Source organism: Tachypleus tridentatus, chromosome 13, assembly GCF_004210375.1.
Source record: "Tachypleus tridentatus isolate NWPU-2018 chromosome 13, ASM421037v1, whole genome shotgun sequence".
NCBI lineage: Eukaryota > Metazoa > Arthropoda > Merostomata > Xiphosura > Limulidae > Tachypleus > Tachypleus tridentatus.
In genome coordinates, this window is record NC_134837.1 from 65,489,444 (window position 1) to 65,507,306 (window position 17,863).

General features: G+C 35.7%; 1 protein-coding gene across 3 annotated transcripts in view; it reads right to left on the reverse strand.

Moving 5' to 3' along the window:
* Positions 1-1,536: 1,536 nt before the first annotated feature.
* Positions 1,537-17,863, reverse strand: part of LOC143237076 (protein Wnt-5b-like) — a 65,019-nt gene continuing 48,692 nt past the window's right edge. For all 3 annotated transcript variants that reach the window (XM_076475923.1, XM_076475924.1, XM_076475925.1), the window contains exon 4: positions 1,537-2,898. In XM_076475923.1, coding sequence (XP_076332038.1) covers positions 2,440-2,898 — 459 coding nt within the window. In that variant the 3' untranslated portion in view covers positions 1,537-2,439. The remainder of the gene's footprint in view (positions 2,899-17,863) is intronic.

Here is a 17,863-nt window from a genome sequence, read left to right on the forward strand (position 1 = left end):
AACGATAATGAGATATGATGTAATAGATATAGAATTACAACAACTGACAAACTATGATAATACTCCAGTAACATCTCTTTTTTTTTTTCATCTGATGCCTTGAAGCCATAAGGAACAGTATCTTACTCCCTTATCCGACTTCTGTATTGTCATGTTCTCGAGGTAGCTAAGGACACCTTTAATCCACATTTGCGTGGCCATACTTGTGCTTTCCATCCAGTTACATTTGTACTGAATTCTCTTTGTGGCAGAGAATATGGATGTTGTATGACTGTGTCCGCACCACTTAACTTGTTGTTTCTTGATGCATGACAAGGTTGGTTCGCTGCTTACCTTCACTTTTATGTGGTCATTACGTATTGTGTTTGTGCTACTAACACCAGGTATTTTGCTGACGCACCCCATTTCTGACTTGTCAACCTTCCTTTCGTTTTTCGAGGTTAATGTCCATGTTTGGCGCTTACAGCAATGCATTGTTGTAAAGATGGTTACCGTTTGTGCTGCAACCGAGATATAAATTGTGCGGCTTTTATTGGGACTTTAAAAACATTTATTTCGCGATGACTAAAATCTGATTTTGAAAATAAGAACCCGATTGAGTTTTTATTATTATATTCTATGATACTCATTTTTAATCAGGTGTGCGTCAGAGATGCTGTTATCGTCATGTAGGGCGAGCGAAGAAAGATCACGCTTTGCCACCATATAGCGTTATGTGACATAATAATTGATACCTTGTAGATGACTGATATAAAAAGCTTTCTGTGCGAATGTCGGTAATTATTTTTCAGTTTTACGTAAATGTACTTATCACTTATTTAATGATTTCGTTGATATTGGTTATTGGAGCCATCATTCCGTTACTTACAAGAAACAACGAATTTATATTTTCTTTACTCAGCGTTGCTGAAGAAAGAATAAGCAAATGTCCGAAACGTCGTGAAAAAATAATATTAAAAGAACAAAGTTTAAAAATTTATTTTCATTGTCCAGGGACTCTGAAGAAAGAACCAACAAGTGTCGTCAAAACATATAATTGAAAGAAGGAACAATAAATTTGTGTTCTTCTTTGCCTACAGATGCTGAAAAACGAAGATGTAAATGTCAGAAGTTACCTGTTTATTCTTTTTTTGTCCACCATGTCTCTGAAACATCCTAAAACCGATCCTTGCGTCTCATTAAATTTTATACTATTTGTGCCAATTTTTGCTTAACAAATCCATCTATAACGAACTAACGTTTTTAAGTCAAAGCGATCCGTTGAGCCTAAAACTTATTGAATTTGAAACATAAAAAAATTAAAAGTAATAGCAAGGTGAAGATAAACTTACATAAAGTCTGTAGCTAGTTTTAGGTCCTCTAGTCCAGAATTGTGTTCCACGTGTAGTTGTACTGTTGGAAGACCGAAATAGTATATCAGCATTCAGTTGCCACGAAAGAGATGCCATGTAGGATACGTCGAATATCTCCAAGGTGTGAAATTAACTCTTTTAGTTTATTTGTGTGAAACTCGTTTAGTACGTTTAGGACAGACAGTTGAAAATTTTTCAATTATTTTATTGAACACGTAACAATATACAAGCAAGTAAAACCAATTAATTATAAGAACTGGAATTTAAGCTGCTGTAATGAAGATTAAATGAATGATGCAATACATGGTTACTTCTTTAGTTTATTTTGGGTTCTCCAAGATGGAAGCATTAGGAAAAAAAGAAATATATATATATATATACGCTATTCTACAAGCTATGTTAGTGTTTTTACCACACAATCTACACACATTTGTTCTAAAATTCCCCGAAACATTCGAACAACAAATTTCACACTATTTCGATCCGAACGCAAATCATCCACAAAACTCCAAACAGCTTCTTAACGGACACCCACTACAGTACTAACTCATAGAAATAATCATTCTTGTACTACTTGGTAAACGAGTGTAACGAAGTTCCAAATCACAATATTCAAATACTAATACCTAATATACACATCAAGATAGCGAACTTGCGAGCAAACAAATGTCATTTGCCTTTTTTATGACAAACAAAAAAGAGCAAAAACACTTAAGACTAAAAACAAAGAATCCTACTAGAAAAGAGATGTGACACTCCGTATCTCCACACAGTACTTCTATAATACATTGGCTTCATTGTTATCGTACAATTAGCTACAAGCTGAGTTTTTAATTTCCGATCACTAAAACGCGTTCTTTATTATGTAACATCAATCGTTCTCGGACAGACTGGAAATTAAAACATCTTTAATACTTTCAGCTGTGACAGATGTTTTTCTTCTTTTCTCTGTCTACCCTTTATGCTGGTTACAGACATTAATAACGAAACTGTGGTGGCCTAGTTACTGTGACGGTTAAAAGTCCCACATTTGTCCCTTCTAGTGTATTCTTAACTCTACGATTTAATTCAGCTGCTGGTGTTGTGTCTATTTGCACGTGTGCCGATCCACGACCTTTGTACATGTTTTACATTCTACGTAGCAACACCAATGAAACTTACACTTACATCTTTGTTTCAACACGGCCTTATGTGTGTTATATCCCCTACCACAACACATAAGGTTACATCCATCCGTGCCCGGAGACGTGCGGTTACACTCGCGACTGTAGGTACCCAACGATCCCGTTGTGTGGTTACTAACACAATAGTCGGGGGACTCCTCCAGGTAGACCAGGTCCTCCGCTGTAGGAATGTTAAAGTGAGGATTCTTTAATTGAAGCTTTCCTCGTCGGTTTATCCTCACCTCCGTGGCACCGTCATATTTATCTTTCAGGTGATCCCCGACCTCGCGGAAAGTTGCCAGTTGTTGCCAGCACGTGACCAGAGAACAGGAACCGGAAACTCCGTGGCATTTGCACGTGACTCTTGTCTTACGGATGACAGCCTGTGAAGAATTACAAAAGAGCTCAAAATTTGTTCAACAAGAGGACTCTAAAAGTAATTAATGTCAAACATTAGACCAATAAGAGGACTCTAAATGCATTATGTTTTACAGCGTGCTGCCGGTGAATTTTTTATTATTTCTGGATCTTGTTTGTTTATTTGTCTTTTGAATTTCGCGCAAAGTTACACGAGGGCTATCTGCGCTAGCTATCTCTAATTTAGCAGTGTAAGACTAGAGGGATGGCAGCTACTCATCAGCACCCACCGCCAACTCTAGAACTACTCTTTTACCAACGGGTAGAGGGATTGACTGTCACATTATAACGATTCCTTAGTTGAAAGGGCGAGCATGTTTGCTGTGACGGGGATTCAAACCCGTGACCCTAAGATTACGTGTCAAGCGCCCCCTAACCACCTGGCCATGTCGTTTCGGGATATGATCAGACTAACTAGGTGGCGTATCTCAATGAATAATACAAATACTTTTGTAATATTTCACGCCTATCATTCTTAAGGTCAGTTCCAAAACAAGTTTTCCCATTTTGGGTGAAATATTTGGAACAATTTTGTTGCGTCACTACGACATGACGTCAATCCTGACCATCTGAAACAGTGCACGTAGTGCTACACCAAGATTTTTGATCTGAGGTAAACCTTCAAGAGGTTTGTTCGAGTGGGACTTCAAACAAAAAACCAATCAGTTCGAGAAGAATTCTTTGTAATAAGAGAGATACAATTCAGGATGGTGATAAATGTTGCCAATTTTGGAGTCTTGTAGCTGTGAAACAGTTAAAGACACAAAGAGAAAAGAAATTATGAAATATTTAAATCAACCAGGTCTTTTAGAGTTCGCTACACTGTACTTCGTATTATAACTGTCAAAATCTCTCGGGTCTTGGAAAATATTTATGTTTTTGCCATATTTTAGTCTAATTACTTGATATTTTAAGAGCTTAGTCAAACAAGGATCCAGGCCTGGCATGGCCAGGTGGTTAAGGCGTTCGACTCCCCGTCACACCAAACATGCTCACCCTTTCAGCCGTGGGGACGTTAAAATGTGACGGTCAATCCCACTATTCGTTGGTAAAAGAATAGCCCAAGAGTTGGCGGTGGGTAGTGATGACTAGTTGCCTTCTCTCTAGTCTAACCCTGCTAAATTAGGGACGGCTGGCGCAGATAGCCCTCGTGCAGCTTTGCGCGAAATTAAAAACAAACAAACAAACTCGGATCTATGTGGACATGTACATGAGCGTCGATTTAACTCGAATTCAGTCTCTTTTCCCATTACTTGCGCTGTATTGTCAAACATTTTATTGTTGCACCTTTGTGTCTATTTCTCTTGAGTCGAAGTAATATGAATTAAAAACAACAATAAGAAAACGCGCCAAACAATTTATTGTAAATTTTCTAGTAAACGTGTATTGTAATGTGTTGAAAACAAAATTTAGTATCCATATATATTATTTGTAATGTACTTATCAAATAACATAAATCGTTGCACGTTTACCAGCTATAAGCTAAATATTGTACACACGCTCAACGTTCAATAAAGATAATTAGGTTTAACTAGAGAATCAGAGGTAAACTAATCAGAACAAAATAATTAAGGCCTAGCGAAGTCATACAAAACTTGCAAAGTGTCTTAAAATACCACATACTCGTGGCGTGCATTAGCTTGTATACAGAAAAACGTCACTCCAGTAATGAAGCTGTGATTACGTCATTCTGGTCCCATAACGACAAAAAATATATTGACTAATTACACCTGAAGAAGAATTTAATTTTCTCTGGTCACATTTTAGAATAAATGAAAAATCTTCTGACGTCAGTACAATTTCCGAACAAATTATTTTGCAAGATGTTTCGAAAAGGAAATTGATTCAACCTTCGAGCAACTTAAATTTACACATTGAAAAAAACAACTTTTTCGAGAACACTAAAGTTCGAAAATATCACTTAAATTTGTTTACTGTTGTCAAAGTACTACTTTTACAATAGTACATAATTTTGGCGTATTCATGCAAGCGCCACTCATCGAAATAAATATAATGAAATTGAATTTGAAGCGTGGATACTGTTGAGACAAACGTAATCACACAAACGTCACTCATCAAAATAAATCCGATGAAACTAATTTGATAATAACGAGCTAGGTGGCCTTCTCTTGCGATCGATTTTCTAGCCTTGATAATTTTAAATTTGAAAAAACCAACAAACATTCTTATTTAATTTAGTTTTATCAGTCGATTCATCACAACTTTTCATGTCGCGCCTACGTAATTTGGAAGGCACGTGACATTTCAAGGCTATTGTTCGTTACTAGTTTAATAATTTAATCATTTTCTTGATAATATAAATTGTTTTTTTTTTAAATTCAAAAATAAATTAGGAATTTTTGCCCACTTCACCAATAATGTGATTAAACAGAAAAAAAAAATTAAAAAGTCCATTGTCTTTTTCCCCACTAACTTTAAACTTTGACGGTACATTAATTTTGGACTTTTTAAATTTATGGTCGTTTAATTTATTTTTATGAATCGCTTCATTGCGATGTCCATTTTGTTCCTGTTGTAACGCCTATGTTATATCCGAACAGAATGAAATTACGTTAATAATTACTTACGTCATTTGTCGTACGTACTCTGGCAAAAATTGGATTTCATTACGTAAATTTGAAAAATAAAACAAATAAGAGAAATATATTACATTTTTAATATAATGTAGGGTTCGTTGGTCATTTGTAGAATTGATATAAGAAGAACCAAAACAAATGAATGCAACAATAAAAAGCATACTAACGAGCAAAATATTAGTTATAAAGATATCAAAACGATTTTCAGTCCCCACTGTGTTTGGTAATGTGATTCGTGTAGCTAAATGAAGCAGTCGAAAGTCGTTTAACTTTTTATTGTAGTATTTATTTTGTTTTCATTACTTTTTATTGCAATTTTACGAATAACCAGCGATCCGTACTTTCTGTTAATTTGTTTTATTTCCCTTTTCATTCGTTCAGTTTTTTCTGTAATGAACATAATCTCTATGTTACCCGCTGGGACAGTGGTAAGTTTTCCGGTTTATAACACTTCAGTTTTTTATATATCTATGTAATGAACGTAAGCTCTATGTTACCCGCTGGGACAGTGGTAAGTTTTCGGATTTATAACATTTCAGTTTTTTATATATCTATGTAATGAACGTAAGCTCTATGTTACCCGCTGGGACAGTGGTAAGTTTTCGGATTTATAACATTTCAGTTTTTTATATATCTATGTAATGAACGTAAGCTCTATGTTACCCGCTGGGACAGTGGTAAGTTTACGGATTTATAACATTTCAGTTTTTTATATATCTATGTAATGAACGTAAGCTCTATGTTACCCGCTGGGACAGTGGTAAGTTTTCGGGTTTATAACACTAAAGTCAGGAGTTGGATTCCCCTTCATAGACACACAGCAAATAGCCCGATCTGGTTTTTCTATAAGAAAACACACACAATCTCTATATATAAACTTTCAGTATAGCCATATCCTTTACAGCTTTGGCTTTTACAAAAATTAAAACCCCAATCACAAATTTATAAACTGTAATCCGTACAGATAAGTATATAAACTGTAATCTGTACAGATGAGTATATAAGCTGTAATCCGTACGTTGGTCTACAGATGAAGCTACCAAAGTAAAGATTAAATTTGTAATTGTGGTTTTAATTTCTATTTCATTACCTTTTGTAGCAGAATATATTCTTTGTTTTAAAATTCATAATCTTTAATATTCTTGTTTATTTACTTTTGTGTTATATCTGTAACAAATACATATTTTAATTTTACAAACCGTAGCATATATGAACATTTTTATGTAGCGCCATCTGGAATGCCAAAAGCGGATATCCACATACCAATCAAGTGATTTGTAGAAATCTCATAATGATAATCCAAGCCGTACAGAGACTAGCCTCGCTGACGTGACCAGGTTGGTGGTGAGTAAACGAAAAGTTTACTATTTCAGAAATTTTTGAATTGTTATACTGGAAATGTTATAGACATTTTTAGTCTATTATTAGTATATATGCGCATAATATATCGTAATCAATGCTTTGTATGGTCGGTTTTTCGCTTGGGAACTAGGTAGGGTTGTTTTTCGGCGCATGAATTATTCGGAGTCCTCCATTCTTAATATTAAGTACTACTGTACTTAAAATACACAAAATACAAGCCTTTTCAGAGTTTGTTACACATTTTAAAGATACAATTTCTTGTTTTTGTTTTCTCTTGTAACCCCCACCCACTTCTCAAAATGGCCCGGCATGGCCAAGCGTGTTAAGGCGTGCGACTCGTAATCTGAGGGTCGCGGGTTCGCATCCCCGTCGCGCCAAACATGCTTGCCCTTTCAGCCGTGGGGGCGTTATAACGTGACGGTCAATCCCACTATTCGTTAGTAAAAGAGTACCCCAAGAGTTGGCGGTGGGTGGTGATGACTAGCTGCCTTCCCTCTAGTCTTATACTGCTAAATTAGGGTCGGCTAGCACAGATAGCCCTCGAGTAGATTTGTGCAAAATTCAAAAAACAAACTCTTCTCAAAATGGCCCAGCAGTAAATCTGCGGCAGACATTTCATGGTTAGGGCGCTTGAATCACAATCTGAAAGTCAAATGTTCCAATCCTTGTCCCACGAAACACGCTCGTCCTTTCAGTCGCGGGAGAGTTATAATGTAACGGCCAATCCAAGTATTCATTGGTAAAATAGTAGCCTTAGAGGTGGTGATGAATAGCTGCCCTCCCTCTAGTCGTTCGCTGGTAAATTAGAGACACCTAACCCAAATAGCCCTCGTGTAGTTTTGCGCGAAATTAAAATAAACGAGACCAATCATTAGTTTTGAACAGTACACTACTTTCACTCATGTTTTAAACATCAAACTAAATGAGACGACGACATTGAACAACAGGTACACAGAATGTCATTAAAACTAAGTCATTTTCACAACACCTGTTCAGTAAACGAGAGAAATAAGTTGATTTTGATAACATGAAAAAGATAATGATAACTAAGAAATAGAGACAGCGATACCAGTCGATGTGGGCAGTGGAGGGGCAATGGGTTGCATAACAAGTTTCGAGTCTTCCAGGTCATCTGATATAGTTTTATCACGAAACTAATCAGGATTTTATCACGTAACTGGTTGTCCTTGTTACAATTTTCTGATTAGATATCATTTTAACACCAGCTAAGGGAATTTATTTTATGTTTACACGTATTTCTTTTAATACAACCTAAACCATTCTGAACTAGTCTAGTTGTTGTTGTTGTTTAAAAAAAAACACAAAAAACTTTCAAACTTGTCCAGTCATAACGCTTAATTCTCTCACTGACAACACCCGAACAAAGCTAGTTTAAAACTACTAAAAACCTTTCTCACTTATCCAGTCGTAACGTTTAATTGTCTCACCATTAACGCCTGAACCTGGTTAGTTTAAAACTACTAAAATCTTCCTCATTTATACAGTGTAAGACTAGAGGGAAAGCAGCTAGTCATCACCACCAACCGCCAATTCTTGGGCAACTCTTTTATCAACGAATAGTGGGATTGACCGTCACATTATAACGCTGAAAGAGCGAACATGCTTGGTGCGACAGGGAGTCGAACGCCTTAACCAGGTGGCCATGCCTGGCCAGCACTTTTGGAACTGCTCAGAAAGAAGTTCTACATATCTTGAAACATTAGTTAAGATTTGTTTGTTGTTAAGCGCAAAGTTACACAATGATAAACCTATTCCGTGCCCACTACGTGTATCGAAATCCAGGATTTCGCATCATAAACCTACAGACTTATAATGTTAAAACCATTGGATGGGTATTCTTCAGGAAAGCAACCGTTTCTGATACCTACTACGTATTCTAACATGGTCGACTGACTTTTAAATTGCATATCTTAGTGTGAATTGATACATTGTTTTGTTCTCTGTAAACTTTACAAATTTTGACGAGTTTTTCTTTCTATATTTAAACTAAAATGTAAATTGTAAAGAACATCAGTGGTGTAAACTCGTCTTAATTGGAAAGTCGGGCCTATGTTAATATCCAGATTCTGAGTTAGACAAGCATGCTATAGAAAGAAGTCTTCTACCCTCCTGTGCCAGTTATTGGTGATCGCTGCATGACAATTTCCTAACAAATTGACGCTAACAAACGTCCTGAATTAATCTGTTGAAACCGATTCTATTCATGCTGGACGAACACTGCTGACGCCTGTACGCTAATGGAAGCACTAACAAGTAATAACAGCTAGTGAAAGTTGTACATTGTGCTCACTGACTGTAGCAGTTCCTTACGGTTGTCACGGAAATGCTGATTTATGATCTATCTGGAAAAGCAGCTTTAGAGCAGACCATGACACTGTTCTTTTATTGTATGAACCCCCCCCCCTCAACTCTAACCACAGATTGCTGTCGGCTATTGTTTACTGTGTGCTCCATATTACGACTTACTTTACATTCATTCACACTGCTAATAGTACCAAAAGCTGGCATACATACACACAAAAACATGTTGTTACAATAGTAATATTATCCAAAGCTGGCATACATACACACAAAAACATGTTGTTACAATAGTAATATTATCCAAAGCTGGCATACATACACACAAAAACATGTTGTTACAACAATAATATTATATATAGTTAGCACACATACACAGAAAACTTGTATCACACTTGTAATATTCATCTAAAGTAAGAATTCATACACATCAAATATGTTATTTTGTGTCAATATTTTAATGATTGTTTTTGTCCATACACTTCATAAGACAACATCAAATAAACCTCCTTCATTGTAGTTTCCGGTACAGATCTGTAGGTCGGATATAAAACCCGGTTCAACAGATATACTCTGAAAGACGTCATACTGTATAAGTAAATGATAACATTGATATTAACAGCTATTCGAATGCCTATATCAGTATCGTAATACTGGATTTGTATTGATAATAGTGAAACCATACAGAAAATCCAGTTCTATCACCCATCAATGATATTTTTCTGTTTCTTTTCATCTGTTTATCTATTTCAGAGTCTTCCTGCAAGCATTGTTTACATACAAACATTACAAATGTAACGTTCTTTAATCCGTAGACTGCATGATGTTGGTTTCAACTAATAACGACATAAGCCTTGTCGTAAAACATTGTATTACGTGGACACGAAACTGCAACGAGATACAGCCTAGTGAACAACGTGTGCTCGAACATGGGCATGTGGTAGAAATTGACAAACCGTGTCAACGTATATCAATGAGTACCACAGGTGAATTCAAAAAGCTGTTTGCCCATATCCACAACTTTATCATGTTGAGATATTTTCTAATCAGAGGTAGCGTCTTCAAGCTACTTATTACTGAGGGTTTGTTTTTTTCCAATCGACTACTAAGCGCTCTAGTGACAAGTGGCACATAACACGGACAAGTTACTGTCACACAGAGAGAGTCCCATCATAGGCCAGTTGTGAGAGCAACGGCCTGACAGATAATAACCCTCGTTGGTCACTGGATTTTAAGTTGCAGCCAACTTTTATGTTTATGTGTAATATGAATACCGAACCAGCACGAAGAAATGTTGAAATGTATGGGGTTTTGGGCCTGGCCTGGTGGTTAGGATGCTGCACTCGAAATGTGACAGTTGCGGGTTTGAATCCCCTGATTTTAGCATTGTAAATCCGTAGACTTACCGCTGTATCAGAGGGGGACTGTTTGATATCTTTGTGTCTATGATTTGAATATAGGAGTAGTTTAAAACGTTATGGTTTCACAATATTTCGTGTTCTGTATTCCTGATAAATAGCGAGAGCGAGTGTTTGTGTTTTCTTATCCCTTTGATTGTGTGGAGCTACTATCATAGGCGGATAAGACAAGGGAGAAGGGGGCTAGTCCCCCAGGTCTATGCTTGGTGGGGAGTGATTAATGTATGTTCATACTTTTAAGACTGCTCTAGAGTTTGTGTTTGTGTCTTCCCATACATATGTTAGAAATAACTCACTTTGAAGACTATATATAGTACATGTTCTGGGGGGTCACATCCCCTGACTTCCACAGAAAACACCAATGGGCGAAATGAAACATATGAAGCTTACGTTATAAGTGATTGTTCAGTATTTACACATATCCTCCGGTTAAACTTTGTTACTCTCCCCCGCAGAAAGTTCAGTCTAATCACATTTCTTACCTATCAAACGTGCTCGCCCTTTCAGCCGTGAAAGCGTTATAAAGCGATGATCAATCCCACTATTCGCTGGTAAAAGAGTAGCCCAAGAGTTGGCAGTGGGTGGTGATGACTAGCTGCCTTCCCATTAGTCTTACACTGCTAAATTAGAAACGGCTAGCCCAAATAGCCCTAGTGTAGCTTTGCGTAAAATTCAAAATCAAACAAATACAATTTTTACCTTGAACCAAATGATAACTAGTATAGCTCATAGCCACAGTCATGGGGTGCATATGAAATGATTCTGCTAGCTAATGTGAAACAATTGGGTTTAGTATTAAATTTTTTTCATACATCAAATATAACACATTGGTTTGTCATCTGTTAATTTGTTTTTGTATTAACAAGATCTAGTATTTTTAGATATAAAACGCTTTCATTGATTCTATAGGTTTTAGATTTCATGTTCTGTCTTAGCGACGATAGTCATGATGCATTTGAATCATGTTCTTCATGAACTGTTTTGTAAAATATGTACAAACTCTTTATAATGACAATAAAAGGTTACAGGTTTTTGTAAAATATGTACAGACTCAATAAAAGGTTAAGTGTGTGGCATGAAATAAGAATTAACCTCATTGTGCGCACGGTTATTTTGTTCTCTGTAGTTTGGTAATCACTCTCTTCATAAAGTAGTTCTGCTTTTAAACTGACATGCGGACTTATATTAAAAGCATCTGACAGTCATGAATAGGTTTTTCTTTCTGTCTCATTGTGCATTTAGATCAAATGAAATGGAGGGGTTCAACCCAAGAACAGTTTTAATTATGTGTTTCTAAATACGGCTGAAGAATGACTGAAACCACTGCCAGAGGGCTCATCAAACATGGTCGCACCCACAGAAAGGGCCAACTTATCCAAAATGGCTGCAGAATGTCTGAAAATTACCAGCAACAAATGATTTACCCAAAAGACCGTTCCTACTAGAAGAGTACAATTACGGCACCAAACTGACAAAATTCAAGGCCAACGACAAATGAATGTAGTCTCCCGCTGTGAATTTTTAAATATAAGATTTAGAAGAATAGTGTTAGATTTCACGAGAAAAGACAGTGAATAACGTATAGCTAAAGGCAAAATTTAAACTTGGATATTTTTTAAAATTTTATTTAACGTTCTAGCACAACCAAGTGAAATATATGTACAATTATCACGTACTTGTGTCCACATACGAAAGAAGCAATAACAAAATTAGCATGGTTACAATCAGAAGTGCGATGTTGGGCGGTGATGGTTGTCAAGGGAGGTATTAATAAGTTCCAATATTGAGTTGTATAAAAAGTCAAAATGTAGCCAGGCTATAGTAAAATAACAGGTTCCTACGTCTAAGCTTATAACGTTATTAAACAGTCAAACTCAAATATGTTATACGAACGCTATTCAAACCACGCTCCGTTGACGAGACTAGCTAGCAAAGAAAGAAAAGTTGACGGGTAAAAACGACACATTACCTTTAAACTCAGCTACTGAGGATTTGATTACTGCTAAAAAAAACCGTTCTTATGTTGTTCACAGCTACTAGTATGCTAGAGATAGTAGGCGCTCAACTCCACTTGGAAAACACTGAAACAAATCTAAAAATGTACAGTACGGTGTTTAATAACAGTCAAATGTACTTACTGCAACTTATTCAAAAGCAAGACATTTATCAAGAAAGCAAAGCTGAAAATACAACGAGGAAAAAAAAACACGCAAAAAGTTAGGGCATAGCTTTGAGTAAACAATAGAACACAGTTAATAGGAGCAGTACGTCTTTATGTAGAAAAAATATGAAATAAAGTGACACGTCAGCTAAAACTTTGAAGAAACAATGGACCACAATTAGTAGGAATGTTAAGTATTTATGTAGAAAACAAACATGAAAGGTCAGCCTAAACTTTGAATAAACAATAGATCGTAGTTGATAGGGACAGTACGTCTTGTAAACAACACGAAACGTTTAAGCTTTGAAAAAATAATAGAAAACAGTTTTGTCTTCATGTGCAAAAAACACACGAAAATTAGCTATAGCTTTAAATAAGTAATGGACCACAGTTGATAGGAACAGTAACGTCTTGTAAAGAAAGAAAAAAAACACGAAACGTTAGCTAGAGTTTTGAAAAAAAATAATGGAACACAGTTGGTAGGAACAGTAAGTCTTTATGTTGATAAAAACACATGAAAGTTAGCTATAGCTCTGAATAAGTTATAAATCACAGTTTGTAGGAACAGTACGTCTTTATGTCGAAAAAAACAACATACAAAACGTGTCTTGAAAACAATACATCACAAGTGACAGGAAAATTGAGACTTTATGCAGAAAAACCAACAGAGAAGATTGGTTATAGTTTAAATAAACAAGAGTCCACGGTAGACTAGTTTTGTGAAGGAAAAATACGTTAAATTAGAATAACATACTATATTTGATACGAATAATAAGTTTCACGTGAAGAAGAAAAATTGTGAGGTAAAACCCGCTAAAAAAAAAAGAAGTGAAATTGGATAATAATCCTTACTGATTGATCACTTATCGTATCACCAAACGAAATTCAAAAACTATGATTTAACCCTAACGTTAAGCTCAGTATAGAATCGAGAAAGGGATAAGGTCAGGTGGTTTGGGCGCTCGGCTCTTAATCTAAGAGTTGCGGATTCGAATCCTTATCATACCAAATATACTTGCCCTGTCAGCCGTGTGGGCGTTATAATGTGATAGTCAATCCCATTATTCGTTGATAAGAGAGTAGACCAAGAATTGGCAATGGGTAATGACTAGTTGCCTTCCCTCTAGTCTTACATTGCAAAACTATGGACAAAATAAACGAGGGCTATCTGTGCTAGCCGCCCCTAAATTAGCAGTGTAAGACTATACGGAAGGCAGCTAGTCATCACCACACACCGCCAACTCTTCATGAGTCTAGAATCAGATGCAGGTTACCCCAGGGCACCAAAGAGCCCAGTTAGCGTTTGCCCAGGAACATGTCACTTGGACCCAACAGTAACGGACCCCTGTACCGTTCAGACGTGACAGAAAAGTCTGGTCATCTCCAAGTAGTGGACGTTCGAGAGTCTGGGATGTAAAGAAGAGCGATATTCGTCCTGTGACATTGCCCACCATGATGCCTTTGGGTTAATATCTGCATGTAGGGACGTAAAGACCTTTATTGGTGAACCCCAACAGCAAATACGGTACGTGGATGAGATCCCACTACTCTTTGTTCGCTCTTTTTCTGGTGACATGGATTAGACCCTTCCTCACACCACTAGAACCATCCATCAGTATTTTCAGGACGAAGGAATAAAGCTACTAGACTGGGCTGCTAGGTCACTGGACATAGACCCTTTGATAATACGTGGGACGTATTAGGGAGAGCACTTAGAAACAGACAACCAGCTCCTACGACTGTCCAGGAGCTCAGAGCTACATCAGCAGAGTCGTTCAAAATGTCATCAGCAGTAAAAGTAACAGGTGTGGATAAGCCAGAAACAACACAAGAAGACCAACCAGTTAGTAAAAGACTCGTTTCGTTAAATTAGCTAAATCTAACAAGTTGTATTTTCCTTTGGCTTTAGTGCAATAAATTGTTAGCATTTTTCGTTAAATTTGCTTTTTTTTATTTGAATGTATTTTTCGATTATCTGGATATTTCTTATTTATATTATTTGTTACAACAAGTTTCGTTAATATTGAAAATTTACCTCTGTTATTAATGTTTTTCTCCAAGTTTTGAAAAATCAAAATATTATCTTTTAATTTTTATGACTGGCGTAATTCACATATCCTCTGTTCCACCACGACTTTATATCGACTGAGGTTGTCACGTAACTTGCTGATATATACATACAAATTCTTTTCAACATAATATATTCATCCCTCTGTAATTACGCTTGACAACAGTCAGTATTGCAAACAACGCGGAAAAAAACTTTATTACAACGTTTCGGGGACTTTAAAGATTACCTTTAACAGAAACGATGTACGGTCAGCAAAACGTCCAGATGGTTTCAGGTATGAATCTCTGAATGCATTGTATTAAAAGTGACAAATGTTTGTGTTATATAAACACAGTGAATTATGCAGGATCAATTTCCCCATTAAGTTTAATCCATATAATGTCATTTATCTTAATATGTGACGTTGATCACTTTCCTTAGTTTGAAATTACGTGATTAAAACGACTGATAAATCGAATATCCTTATTACACCATGAAGAGGGGGCGACTGTTTTACTCAGGTTCTATACTAGAGCTAACTTGTGTCATAGACCTTTATATTATAGCTATGTTCAAGATGTGAATGTCCTATATATTTCGGTACGAGTTCGTTCGGCACGACTGTGCCCCTAACAAAATGGTGTTTATGAAGTGAAGGCGATATTCTTGGTAAAACGATATCTAACAAAGTAAATTAGATATAAAACCTGTTGTTGGATCCTTCAAACCTGTACAACAGAAGACTTTTCGAAATGAGCATGTTATATACGTTGGAACTTCATCCAAATTATGGGTTCAAAGGTTACACAAGTTCAAGTTGATTGGTGTTTTTTGGATGATTTTTTTTATTTAAGAAAGTTTTTTAGTTTGTTTGCAAATAAACACAAAGCTACACAAAAGTCTATATGTGTTCTGCCCACAACGGATATCGAAAACCGTTATGAGTCCTCATACATATCGCTGTGCCACTGGGGGACCTTTAAGAAAGACACACAATTACAAATGGTCATGTGACAATTTTGACGTAAGGCTGAAAAACTACAAGAATAAAAACAGGCAGTCAGCACATTCTTATTTAAAACATTTCATATGTCGATACAAGCAATTGTTATATATTTCTGTAAGCTGTATGTATCATATGTCGATACAAGCTATTGTTATATATTTCTGTAAGCTGTATGTATCATATGTCGATATAAGTTATTGTTATATATTTCTGTAAGCTATATGTATCATATGTCGATATAAGTTATTGTTATAGATTTCTGTAAGCTATATGTATCATATGTCTATATGTATCATATGTCGATACAAGTTATTGTTATAGGTTTCTGTAAGCTACATGTATCATATGTCGATACAAGTTATTGTTATATATTTCTGTAAGCTGTATGTATCATATGTCGATACAAGTTATTGTTATAGATTTCTGTAAGCTGTATGCATCATATGTCGATACAAGTTATTGTTATATATTTCTGTAAGCTGTATGTATCATATGTCGATACAAGTTATTGTTATAGATTTCTGTAAGCTGTATGTATCATATGTCGATACAAGTTATTGTTATAGTTTCGTGTAAGCTGTATGTATCATATGTCGATACAAGTTATTGTTATAGATTTCCGTAAGTTATATGTATCATATGTCGATACAAGTTATTGTTATAGATTTCCGTAAGTTATATGTATATGTGTCATATGTCGATACAAGTTATTGTTATAGATTTCCGTAAGTTATATGTATCATATGTCGATACAAGTTATTGTTATAGATTTCCGTAAGCTATATGTATCATATGTCGATACAAGTTATTGTTATAGATTTCCGTAGGTTTTATGCGCTTTTTGGTTTATACTGAATTAATTTTATTAGGCTTTCCCATAGGATTCTTCGCTTATGTTTATATGTAGACAGTTTTGGTTAAACGTCTTGTATTGAGGTGTGCTTAACACAGCTAACTTAACCGCGAAAATATAGGTAGCCACCACTATACACGTGGATGTGACAGTGTTTTCTATCTCGAGATAAAGATGAATGACAACCGTGGATTGGTATTTTAATAAAGATATAAAAACAACATTTGGAGAAGAAGTTACAGAAGCTGTGAATAATTAGGAAATTTCTCATACGAGTTGGTTGAAAGCGGTGAATGAACCCTAAAATCTATTATTGAAGAATACGGTTAACAGTTGGTAAAGTGGATTTATAATGATCGACTCTGTCCAAAAAGCTTCTTTGTTGAAAACAACGTTTCGATACGCTTTCGTGGATCTGATTTCAGTTTATCGAAACGTCATTTTTATAATAACCCCAACCAGCAAGTTGTTTATTGTAAGTCCCCTTTACCAACTTTGAAGTTTCATCTGGAGAACACACTATATAGAAGGTAGACGAGGTTTCTAAGTTAAAGATAAAAGAAAGTGTCGAGATTAGGAAAACCTTTATATATATATATATATATATATAAGATCATAAATGCGGATTCTGTGACAGAGGGTGTAACCATTCAGTCTCACGTGAGTAGAAACCATAAATCATTTCATATTTAAAGGATATATATTTATACTGATTAGTTGTATTCTTATATTCTAAATAAGAAATTTGATGTATAGAAATACATACAGGGTTAGGGCTACAGCAGAAACGTTTACAGACAAAATATACAGTTAGGGTCACACCACAAAAGTTTACAGACAACATATACGGTTAGAGCTACAGCACAAAAGTTTACAGACAAAATATACGGTTAGGGTAACAGTGCTGCAATTTGCAGTCAAAATACACGGTTAGGGTTAGAGCTTTATAGTCTAAAATCAAACAGTTTCTTCTATAATGAATAATCGACTAAATCTTACCCTACATAAAAAAAAAATAATGTTTATATTTGAGAAAAAAATTACAGGGTGAGAGAATGACAAACCCAGACAATATATTTGTTTCACACTTATATAAAATATTGGATAAAAAAAAACAACAGATGTTCACAACAACGAATCCATGACACAAATAACAAATACTATA